General features: G+C 40.3%; 1 protein-coding gene across 11 annotated transcripts in view; it reads left to right on the forward strand.

The window, feature by feature from the left end:
* The window catches only part of LOC139636157 (B-cell receptor CD22-like), a 29,470-nt gene that overhangs the window by 1,254 nt on the left and 15,520 nt on the right, over positions 1 to 12,696 (forward strand). For 4 of the 11 annotated variants that reach the window (XM_071503930.1, XM_071503931.1, XM_071503933.1 and 1 more), the window contains exons 1-4: positions 6,009 to 7,141; positions 9,293 to 9,631; positions 9,729 to 9,929; positions 10,996 to 11,343. In XM_071503930.1, the coding sequence (XP_071360031.1) occupies positions 7,087 to 7,141; positions 9,293 to 9,631; positions 9,729 to 9,929; positions 10,996 to 11,343 (943 nt within the window). In that variant the 5' untranslated portion in view covers positions 6,009 to 7,086. Of the gene's footprint in view, positions 1 to 311; positions 669 to 1,160; positions 1,395 to 1,937; positions 2,202 to 2,766; positions 3,028 to 4,015; positions 4,277 to 4,376; positions 4,638 to 5,093; positions 5,173 to 5,729; positions 5,773 to 5,911; positions 7,142 to 9,292; positions 9,632 to 9,728; positions 9,930 to 10,995; positions 11,344 to 12,696 lie in introns of those variants that run through there. The other 7 variants (XM_071503934.1, XM_071503929.1, XR_011694350.1 and 4 more) reach the window with 6 other exon arrangements.

Consider the following 12,696-nt stretch of genomic DNA (forward strand, 5'->3'; position numbering starts at 1 on the left):
ACATCCTGCAGGGTGGGATGCTGGCTACAGCTGAGGGTGGAGACTGTTTGCTTGTACAGATTATGTAAAATAAAGTTCTCGTTTTCATCTGCATTATACCAAACTACAATCAGCTCAACTGTGGCTGGACTTGGAGCCTTGGATCCCTCATCTGCAGACAGACAGTGGCCCACATCTCATGAGACAATAGCTCCTCCTTGTCATGGTCTCGGTCCTCCTCCTGCTCGCCCTACTGATACTACCTGCTCTGTGCTGCTGAGGTATAAGGTGTAGTTGTGGCACTGATGATTAAAACTGATTTAATCTTCCAGGTGTCTCTGGTCAATCCTGCAGCAGAGTGACTTACTCTGACAGAAGAATCTGTGCCTCCAAAGGCTCATCAGTCGACATCTCCTGCACTTACAACAGTCACAGGGACGATGTTGAATCGAAGCTCTGGTTCAGTCCTGAACGTAGTCGTCGTTGGCAGAATCCCTCACAGCCTGAGGACCTTAGTGAAGACTCCCAGTATTCAGGTCGTGTTCAGGTTCTTGAAACAGAGAGAGGACGCTCCACTCTGAGAATCACTGACCTGAGAGAGAGAGATTCAGCCCAGTATCACTTCAAATTCAAAACACCAAGCTTTGAATGGAGGAGTAGTTTACCTGGTACAACTCTGACTGTCACAGGTACAGATCAACACAAACTGACAAATTCAGCAACACAATTTAAAAATCCTTGAGAATGTCAGTGAGTAAAAATGATGATTTTCCAAAAATCTGCAATGTGCAAGAACATTTTCAGTATTGTGATGACGATATGACTTATGATAAATGAACAAATATTGAAGTGTGCATATACGGTCCCTATGGCTTCGCTAACCTCACAGTCACCACCAGATTGACACCAACTAATCTGAGGGTAGCTGGTGGTTATCTGGGGCTTCGTCTGATTGGCCACATGGTGTGAATGTGTGGTGCATTTCAATAAAATAATCTTTATAATTCATTGCATTTCACTTAGTCTTTTGCAGTGTGTTTATTGCACATGTTCATACCACAATGACTCACAATTCATCTGTCAGCACTAGTTTAAAGTTATAACTGTTGTCATAATTTATATGTGTCTGTAATTGTTAAATGCCCTGTCTTGTAAACACTGTCTCTTCTCCTTGTCTCCAGCTCTGCAGGTGCTGTTGACCAGAGTAACAACAGCCCACATCACTCCGTCTCACACTGTGGCGGAGCTGAACTGTCACAGCAGCTGCAGACCCGCTGCTCTTTCCTCCTTTGTCTGGTTCATTAATGGAGAGAAAACACAGGAAACATCTTCTTCTTATACACATGAATTTTATCCTGGAGACAACGTCACCTGTGCTTTCAGAGGTTATGAGGATTACCGCTCGCCTCCAGTGTGTGAGTTCACTGCATGTATGAGGATATGTTGTTACTCAAGTCTTTGCAGTTTATCGGGAAAATTTATTCTGACTATTTGTTGCCAAATGCGGCAAAGCACGCTGCGTAATTAGGTAATTGGGAAATAGAAAATTACAAGTTAAAAAGGTATAAACTTGTTCAGTTTACTGCTGTATTGCTGTGTAATTGGTGCCACATGTAGAAAACACACCACAAGATTGTTGGAGGCTCCACATTTTTGATGTAAACACAGTTTGACTGTAGATGGAGATGAAAAGAAAGATACTCAGATTTGAAACCAGGAAAAGGTGGAAACTGACAAATGCCAAAGTGCAGGACTGACAACAGCTGCATATATAAAGAATGATTTAAAAAAAAAAACTGTGTTCAGCAGTTTAACAACTACTAGAGATTAAAAGGACATAAATAAACGTTAAAATGAAAAGATTATGTTTCTCTGGTTAACTATTAACTATTAAAATAAGCTTTTTTCTATGATACTATAATCTTAAAGTTGTTTCATGTTCATATCCTCACCTCCAGATCCTCCAAAGCTTCCCTCTGTGTCAGTGAGTCCCTCTGCTGAGATAGTGGAGGGCAGTTCAGTGACTCTGACCTGTAGCAGTGATGCTAACCCAGCAGCTAATTACACCTGGTACAAGGGTAACGTGAACTTCGGTCCTCTCATCGGTGCAGCAGAGCTTGTCTTCAGCTCCGTCCAGCCCTCTGACTCTGGACAGTATCACTGTGCAGCTGAGAACCAGCTGGGGAGGAGGATGTCTGAATCCATCTCCGTTCATCTGAAATGTGAGTGAAACAGCTCATTTAAATCAACAGCAGATTAGACACAGAAATTTTTTACTGATCATCAGTGATGAGCAATAACACAAAATGATTCTGATCTAAAACAAGAGAAATTATTGTATGAATAATATGAATCATTTTCACACAGTAATCATGTGGCCTGATTGGAAATAATAATAAATAAATAAATAAAATATAAAACAGAAAAACCAAGCCAACCCAAATAACTGAAACCAAAAAGTTTGGGTGTATCTGCACGACTGTCAAAAAACGAGAAAAAGAAGACATTAACAATTAAACAAATGATGCATGTACAGGTGCGATGTACACTATCCATCTTTCCTGTGTTTTCATAAATTTGTTCTGTTGCATTCAAATATAAAAAGTAATTACATCCTAAAGATTTCATAAACAATCTCAATCCAGTCGTCCAACGTACTTCACTGAGCAGCTTCAAGTTTCAGGTACCCAGATTTATCAGGACATTCAAACAGTCAGTGATCCACACTGTTATCTGCTGATTGTTTAAATACAACTTATAATGTTTTTTCTAATCCATTTCCATCAGATCCTCCAAAGCTTCCCTCTGTGTCAGTGAGTCCCTCTGGTGAGATAGTGGAGGGCAGTTCAGTGACTCTGACCTGTAGCAGTGATGCTAACCCAGCAGCTAAATACACCTGGTACAAGGAGAACCAAACACTGCTTCAAGGACCAGAAGGAGTTTATCATTTCAGCTCCATCAGCTTTGAGGACAGAGGGATCTACCACTGCAAGTCTGAGAATCAGTTTGGACACATCAACTCTTCCACTGTGTCTGTGGATGTCCAGTGTAAGTACAAAACATTAATGGATCATTCTGGACAGCAGTGGATGTGGAAGTGCATTTACTATCTGATAAGCTTGGGCGATTAGGAGCAATAACATGCTCTAAAAAAGCTGATCCACGGGCTGGCTGCATCAACCAGTATTAACTTGAAACCTGGATTAAATCATTGTTTATTTTCCAATTTATTGTACCAAAAAAATCAACCTCATTTTAAATGGAACAGGTTTAACAGGTCAAACCTTTCAGTCTTTAGCCTTTTCTTGGTTCTTGTGAACCTAGATTTAATCAGCTCTGTTGAGTTTTTGTGGTGTCTTCACATCTAAAAAGTGACAAGTGAACTTCTTATATTGCCTGTAATGTTACTTTTGTTTGATGGAGCAGAATCGAGAAGCAGAAAGTAAATGTGTGGAGAGAGAGGGATGTTGAGGTGATGTGGCCTTAGACCACAAGCCTCCCACCAGGATGTTTTTTTGAGAATGAGACAAATCAACACATACATTTCTCCTCCTCTAAAACAAAGTTATTTATTCTTATATGATTGAAGATGTTAACTTGTTTTTCTTTTAAGAACTTTTTTTAATTTATGGCAACCTGAGACTTGATCTTTGAGCGCACACTCCTGATGTACTACTGTGATCCTGACAAGTGAGGTGACTGCAGTGAGAAGTACATTTCCTTTTACAGTCAGGACAAGCAAAATTACCATCAGGATTCTTTTCCCAAAGCATGTGCTACTCTTGTCATCGTGTCTCTGAACCAGTCTATCTGTTTTTGTCCAGATTTAACAAATAAGACAAAATTATTTAAAGTACTATATACTTACACATTCTGCCACACCTATGTAACATAAACAGATGTATGTGTAATACATATACACATGGACACATGCATATACATGATGTATAAATGTGCACAGTTTGCTGTTTGCACACTTTATTGTGTTGTGGATTCAATTTTAAGGGTAAAATATACATTTTTGCACCACCTCCAGATCGTCCAAAGCTTCCCTCTGTGGCAGTGAGTCCCTCAGGTGAGGTAGTGGAGGGCAGTTCAGTCAATCTAACCTGTAGCAGTGATGCTAACCCAGCAGCTAATTACACCTGGTACAAGGAGAACCAAACACTGCTTCAAGGACCAGAAGGAGTTTATCACTTCACCTCCATCAGCTCCAAGGACACAGGGTTTTACTGCTGCAAATGTGAGAATCAGTATGGAAAGATCAACTCTTCATCTCTACATGTAGATGTCCAGTGTAAGTCTCAATTTATTTTTCATTCTACAAAAGTCTGTCCAAGTCAGACATGGTAATATTAATGGAATATGTCCTCATTATTCGTTTAATTGTTTACCAGATGCTCCAAAGCTTCCCTCTGTGTCAGTGAGTCCCTCTGGTGAGATAGTGGAGGGCAGTTCAGTGACTCTGACCTGTAGCAGTGATGCTAATCCAGCAGCTAAATACACCTGGTACAAGGAGAATGAAGACTCACCAAAAGCTTCAGGACAGATCTTCACCATCACTGAGCTCAGACCTGAACACAGTGGGAATTATTACTGTGAAGCTCAGAACACAAGAGGACGTCATAACTCCACCTTAAATCTGACTGTTGTGGCAGGTGAGTTTTCCTTATTTACCTATAAACATGATTCACTTCAGATTTTACCAGTTGTCATTTCACAGGTGGGCTCCCTCACACAGCAGTTGGCATGTGGCGGGTACGTCCCTCCACCTATTCACAGCTGATCTTACCCCCCACACTTTGTCACTTTTATATTGATCTGACTTCAAAGGTTTATTGTAAATAATAATTTTGTTCTCACCAAAGAAACTGTGACTGATTTGCTCCTTATGTGAGTATAAATATTCCAGGGTTTGAAACAAGCTAAATACACACTATTTAACCAACTAATAACTGTCAGCATTGATTTATTCAAACAGTTTGTTGACTGCCTTGAAGTCTTGTTGATAATGAAAATCAGAAACTCTTCACTGTCACAAAAGCCAGTTTTTCTCTGTCTGTTCATGAGTCAGTTATTTATGCCTCCATGTGTTATTTATCTCTGTTCGTCAGGCACATCGAGGTCACACACTGGAATAATTCTCACTTTCCTGCTGTTGGGAGTCCTCGTCTTTCTCCGCCTGTGCAGAGGGTGAGGAGTTCTGTTTCACTGTGGTTTTATTCACTAATGTTTAATTCATATTTTTTCATGTGGAAAAGGTCAGAGCTGTATTTTAATATGAAGCCTCATTTTCAGTCAGTTTGCTGTGTTAAAGTTTCTGCATTATATGTTAATACAAACTCAGAACCTGCTTTTTTAAACACATCATCTTCTTGCACCCTTCTTTCATTAGTGTGATGGTGCCCAACTTAAGAATTTGCTCATCTGATTGTTTATAATAATGAACCAATAACAGTAATACAGCAATTATCATTTTTATTTGTAGATTTTCTGGAAACTCTGTTTAAATTTGTGCTACATAAGGATGGAAACCTGAGAATCTTATGCTAAAAAGACTAAATCTGGAGGAGAATCACTTGATTTCTCTGACAGCTGAACCCTAAATTTTAATTGCCAGTCTGGAGAAGAGAAATTATTACAGTGACCAAACCCTCTGTCAGTGTGCACACCATTTTTTTATTTTTTATTCTCTCATTACATCAGTGAAGTATTCAGTAATTTGATTGTTCATTCGTTCTCTTAATCAGAACATGCAGGTTGTCGAGACAGAGACTGGACGGCAGATCACAGGTGAGGAAAGACATTTGTGCTGTGGCTTTGGCCTTTTCATCAACGAGCATGAATATTGAATTAATTAATGAAGAAACAACTAATGAAGAAAGGGATCCTGAATGTTTCTTTATTTCCAGTTGTCTTTTTTTTTTTCCAGCCTCTCCTGTCGCTCCAGACGCTGTTTGCAGAGCGACCTCTGCCGTCACTCATCACCTGACCCGTCTCTTCCTTCCACGCAGAACAGGGGAACTCTCACTGCTATGACATGAAACCTCGATTCCCACAGTTTTACTTGTGTGTAAATGATGATAAAATGATTTATACTATGATTAAAGACACTGACTGTCCACCTGTCTGTTTCCAGAATGTGTTGTGTATATCCGTCATATACAGTACATCAGCCACACCATCTACATCTGACCCACCATCCAGCTCCACAGCTGCTGGGTGCAGGGCCCACTGGGGTCGAGCTTTGTGCACGGTTTTAATTATTTATCAGGTGACTCATGAGGGAATAAAAGGTTTGTCAATATTTTGTTTCATATTGAGATCGATATTGATCTGGTTAAGTTTTCTCTGTTGGTTATGCTGCACTTTTAAAGTATGATCTGCAGTATACAAAGTCCAGGATTCATTAATGTAAGTGGGAGAAAACTGCAGTTCATGTTTTTATTTTCCACATTTTTTAAGGTTTTAAGGTTTAAAGCATAGTAGCATCACATTACAGTACTGAGTACAGTAGAGTACAGTAGAGTACAGTAGAGTACAGTAGCACCCTGATCAGAGTCAAAACTGCTGGAATTATGCTGGAACCCAAATAATCCTAACCTACAGAGATCCTCAGGTAATGTATGCACAGCCCTCAGCTGTCGGGCAACAGTTATCTACATTATACAGCATCTGTTTATGGACTGACCTCTAATATAAACTACATGCTCTATATCTTTTTTCTGATTGACCTCTCAGAAAAGAAGTTGAAGTGAAAGTGTTAGAGTCAGTATCAGGCTACTAAAAAACTATTCTCACATAGCTTTTTGTTTTTTTGTTTTCTCATGAACTATATTTTTAGAAGCTGGTGGATCATTTGCAAAACACCGGCAAGAATCGTTTCTTCATTTTAACCTGGGGATTTACAGACATTTGTCTTTTCATGCATATTAATACTGAAAAGAGGAAGGAAGCCAGCTTGGCCTGATCGCTGTTGTACACAACTAATAACAATTCAGCCACAGAAGATGAAGCTGCTTTCTGCTGTTTTCTTACTGTGATTGAATGGCAGACAGTGTTTCTCATGTGTGATCTCCTGTGATTTAACAGACGTGAGGAGCAGCCATGAGTTCGACAGAGGCAGCGACTCGGTTTGTTGTCTTCCTTCTCTCTGTGTCAGGTATTGTACATCTGCACTTCTATTCTAGGAGAGTTCACACACCTCACAAATTATGGGGATGTTTTTTTTAGTAAATAGATTTACGATGTTGCAACACCAAATGTTTTCTTCTCTTTCTTTAAATTTATGTCTTTAGAGGAAAATCAACAGAGAGCTGTTTCTGTGTTTAACACCAGCAACTGAGCTAATAATCAACCCGAAAAACTGTTGCACAAAGTGTTGTGCAGCATTAAAGACAGTAGAGCTCTGTTGGAGGGAAGAACACAGTGGTGACATTTCAGTTTAAATTGTGCAGTGTGTAAATTTTCTTTTCATGATACTTGTACCTCAATACATTTCAGAGAGAAATGTTTTACTTTTTACTCCATGTTACATGTTAATGTTTGAGGATTTTCTCTGTGATTGTTTGAACAATTCTAAATTATTTTTGAATAACTGAGATTTCGATCACTCTTTGGACAAAACAAAAGCGAGAACTGTGAAGATGTCGCTTTGGACCATCTTCTTAGATTTTACTAAACAATCAATAATTGAGGAAATAATCAACCCCCCCCAAAGAAATAATAACAATAATAATAATTACATTGTAATTTGATAGATGTATGTGATATTAATATATTTAAAGGTGTGTGAACATCAGGCAAGGTGAGGTTGATTTCAGTAGGTGTGGCTCCAGTTGCCCCGACGCCTTGAAGCTCTGCATTTGTCTATAGTTTCCATTCACACGCTGCAGCAGTCAGATCACAGAGGAGAGTAACCAAGCAAAGCAGACTCTTTTTTCCATGAGCCAAAGACTTCTGTTATTTAATCTTCAGCTTATTTTTATTCTGTATAAAAGTATGCAGAAATATACTGCTGTTCCTTTGCATCATAAATTATAATTATGTAAAAATAAACAGTTTGCAGACTTCTCCATACCTTTGTTTACTTATGATAAAACAAAAATTATATTAACTTTTTTTTTTACAATGTTTACCCTCTTCATTAAAAAAAAATATATATATAAAAAAATAGGAAGTTCTGAGCAAAGTGGTAAAAAAGTAAAAAACATTTGACACAGAAGAAGTTTTTAGCTCATGTCTAGCTCCACCTCCAGGCTGGCGACGGCTGCGGCAGGAGACGTTATGTTTTCAGGCTGTACATCTGTATGTCCACCTGTCTGTCTCTTTATTGTGAACGTGATATCTCGGGAAAATCCTGAGGGAATTTCTTTCAAATTTGGTGCAAACATTCAGTTGGACTCAAGAGAGAACCGATTGGATTTTGATGCTCAAACGTCAAGTTCAGTGTGATCTCACAAATTCATACACTAATGATGATAAAATACACTTCATGCCTTTTATTAAATTCCTTCAAAATGTTTGCAAAAGTCTGAGACCACTTTCCCCATGGTAATATTATGAGGCTGGTCAGACATAGATAAACTGCAACTTCTCTGGTTGGCGGAGGCGTACAGCCGTGAGGTGGCAGTTCAAGGTAAGAAAAGTTCTAGTTCTGCTTTTAGATAAACCCACTCTCATCTTCCTAAAAACAAATTGGTACTATTAGATTATTGTTGGTTTACACTGACTTGAAGAGGGATGACATGAGAAGAAAGACTATATTCAAGAATGGACGTAGCCTCTGTGCCCGTCACCCACAGGTTTTTGAAGAGTGTTTTTGAAGCTCAGAGTGGGCTGCTCCGCCGCTGCCATCTTGGCAGTGCCTGACTCCGCCCTTAACTCTTGGCTAATCCAAAAAATGGGCAAAGAGGTGGGGTGTGTGGAGCCGAGACCCACCTGTCACTCAAAGCAGCACGCCCCCAATTCTCCTTAATAAAATGTAAACAGGTGAGTTGTACAGTCGTCATGAAGGAGGAAATTAGCTCTAGAGACCAACATGTTTTTCTGTACCAGGCTGTAAACATGTTTGTTTCTGCTGTAAAGTTGGACATTTTATCATGGGAGTCTATGGGGACTGACTCTAGTGGTCATTAGAGGAACTGCAGGTTTTGTTGCTTCTGTGTTGGCTTCATTTTTCAGCCCTGGAGGTTGACCCTTGCATGAGAACCAAAGTAGCTTTAGGTAATGTAGTTTTGCATCTGGAAAGCACCTCTGTCTCCACATGTTGTCATGGATCTAATTACAGTTCCTAATGTGCTCTGTTTTGCAGTGGTACAGGGTCACAGCAACAGGAAAGTGTCGTGTAATCCTAGTCCGATCTGTGCCCTAAAAGGATCAACAGTGGAAATACGCTGCACCTTTCCATCTAGAATATATGCAGGTAAGGGGATAGTTTGGTATACTCGAGTGGATCGTGATGAACCTGTGGATCTAAAAACAGACGCCAAGTACGCAGATCGTGTGACGTACAGTTGTATACAACAGAGCTGCACCCTGAAGATCGTGAACCTGAAAGAGCGTGACTCAGCAAACTACTGTTTCCGTTTAATAACAAACCAACGCTCTCAAATATATCATAATGAACCTGGAGTCACTTTGTCTGTCACAGGTAAAATTTTCCTTTGTATGTTAATTATTTCCAAATATTCAACATCTAGAAAGCAATAATATAAATGTTTATGTCTATGTGTTCTTCACATATTCAGACCTAAAGGTGCAGGTCAAACAGTATTCGAGATGGATAGAGTGTCGCAGCAGTTGTTCTCTACCTCACCGTGCTTCCTACATCTGGTACAGGAATGGAAATATAATGTCACAAACATCTTCTCATTCAATCTACTCTTATTGGACAGACAGCTATTCCTGCGCTGTATCGGGAAATGAGGGTTTGCCCTCTCCTTCAGAGTGTGAGTCTTCTACTTATCTCCATTTGGTGGCACCTTATAATTAGCTGCTGCTAGCATGGCTCTAGGAATGACTTCAGTCCTAATACCTCAACTATTAAATCAATTGCCATGAAATTTTGTACAGAAATTCACAGTCTCCAGAGGATGAATCAAGCTGAATTTGGTCACTTCCTCTGGAGTGACAACGAGGCTGGGAATTTGACGTTTTAGTGAAATAACTCAACAGCTATTGGATGGATTTCTATGAAATCTGCTAGATCTTTCTGTCTCTTCCTCATGGGTTTGACTGTTGTGGTTGTGAGTGAAATTTATGGACAGCTGTTGAATAGATAGCCGTGAAATAAAGTGCACATGTTCATGTTTCCACTTCACGACAAACGGAAAGTTTGATCCTCTGACTTTTCATCCAGCATCGTCATTAAGTCAAAATGTATAAATATGTCTTGCTTTGGTTTCTGACAACCTGCAAAACTCTGCACTTTGTGTTTAGTGCTAATCAGCAAATGCTAAGACGCTGAACATGGAGCATGAAACTGCTGCAGTGAAGCTTACTTGAATAAAAAAAAAACATAAAAAACCTTCAGCATGTTGGCATTCTCATCGTGAGTATGTTAGCATGCTAACATTTGCATTTAGCTCAGCGATCCACTACTTAATAGCCTTTTTCCACCGTATTGCATCAACTTGACTTGACCTTACTGTTGTACCATCTTCAGAAACACACAAAAAACGGAGGATATCAAAGAGAAACCTGAGAAACGTCTCAAAACTCTCAACTGACCACGGCCACACTAATACTACAGTACAGTACAAAACAGTAAATACTAGTGGATACAGTGAACGGCGTGCAGTCACTTGGCTGTTGGCGTGTTTCTGCAGAACATCCCATCTCGTCCAAATGATGGCAGTAGTGAGGATTCTCTCTCAATGGCAAAAAGCTTTTGCCTAGTGGAAAACCACAAAAGATGAGTAGAGTCAAATCAAGTTGAGCAGTGGAAAAGGGCTAAAAGTACACCCCACTGTGACTCCGGCTTAGAACTGGTCTAAAAATGATTTTATCTTCCAGGTGTCTCTGGTCAATCCTGCAACAGAGTGACTTACTCTGACAGAAGAATCTGTGCCCTCAAAGGCTCATCAGTCGACATCTCCTGCACTTACAACAGTCACAGGGACGATGTTTACTCAAAATTCTGGTTCCGTCCTGAACATAGTCATCGGTGGCAGAATCCTAAGGACCTTAGTGAAGACTCCCAGTATTCAGGTCGTGTTCAGGTTCTTGAAACAGAGAGAGGACGCTCCACTCTGAGAATCACTGACCTGAGAGAGAGAGATTCAGCCCAGTATCGCTTCAAATTCAAAACACCAAGCTTTGAATGGGGGAGTAGTTTACCTGGTACAACTCTGACTGTCACAGGTACAGATCAACACAAACTACACAGTCAAAGAATAAGATATGTGAATGGATATTTAATGTAGAAATGTAAATTTCAAAGTGATTACACTTACCAAGCACTTTATTAGGAACACTATAACAAATGTAGGGTCGTCCCGTTCGACACAGCCTCAGGTCTTCATGTCATGGAAAGTTTCCTGTGAGACTCTGCTCCATATCAACATTTCATGCTGCCAATCTCCTGTTCTACCACATCCTGAAGGTGTTCTATTGGATTCAGGTCTTAAGACTGGTGGGGAGCCACCGAAGTTCACTGAACTCACTGTCATGTTCATGAAACCAGTTTGAGACGACTTTAGCTTTGTGACATGGAGAATTATCCTGCAGGAAGTAGCCATTAGAAGATGGTGAACTGTGGCCATAAACAATACTCAGATAGACTGTGATATTCAGACCATGATTGGTTGGTATCAAGGGCCCAAAGTGAGCCAAGAAAACACCCCCCACACCATCACACCACCACCACCAGCCTGGACTGCTGACACAAGGTGACACAAATTCTGACCCTACCAACTGCTCAGCAGAAATCCAGATCCATCAGACCAGGGGCCAGATGCATGAAACTCTGTGTAGATTCGTGACTAAAACTATGTGTTCGCACAAAAACAGAAATATGCATATGCATTCTTTTGGTCATAATTATAAAGGCGTGCGTAGCATGATTCGGTTTTATAAATAAAATTGGGTGCACGTGTCTGATCCTCATTTCCACCCCTACAATTAGCCACAAATGGATGAGGACACTCCCATAATCCATCAGAAAACACTGTGTGCTGGTGGCCCGATGGCGGAGTGGTTAGGGTGCACAAGTTGTCATATTCTTATCCAACTTATAATGATAATAATGAATTTGAGCTCAGTGAAGTTGTCTTTTGTTTCATGTTTAACAGTGTGTCTCCATTGCGTTGTCACATCACTGTATCTAACCTGGCTCGCTCTAAAAATACACGGTCAAACGAGCGTGTGAGGTGCCACAGTCTCACCGTGCATTCTGTGTTTATAAACACGAATTCATGCACATGGTTTTTGTGTGTACGCGTCATTTATGCATCTGGCCGCAGGTCTTCAGCTGTCCAGTGTTGGTGAGTCTGTGTCCACAGCAGCCTCTTGTTGACAGGAAGTGGAACAAGGTGTTGTTCACTCTGAAGCTTTTATACTCAGCACAGTGGTACAGAGTGGTTATCTGAGTGACCGTAGCCTTTCTGTCAGCTCCAACTAGTCTGTCCATTCTCCTCTGACCTCTGACCTCTGGACCTCACCCACAGAGCTGCAGATGTTTTCTGTTTTTGGTTTCATTCTGAGTAAAAACTCAAA

This window comes from Trachinotus anak, unplaced genomic scaffold (assembly GCF_046630095.1).
Source record: "Trachinotus anak isolate AG129_WGS33_773 ecotype Australia unplaced genomic scaffold, CSIRO_AGI_Tana_v1 ptg000019l, whole genome shotgun sequence".
Lineage (NCBI taxonomy): Eukaryota > Metazoa > Chordata > Actinopteri > Carangiformes > Carangidae > Trachinotus > Trachinotus anak.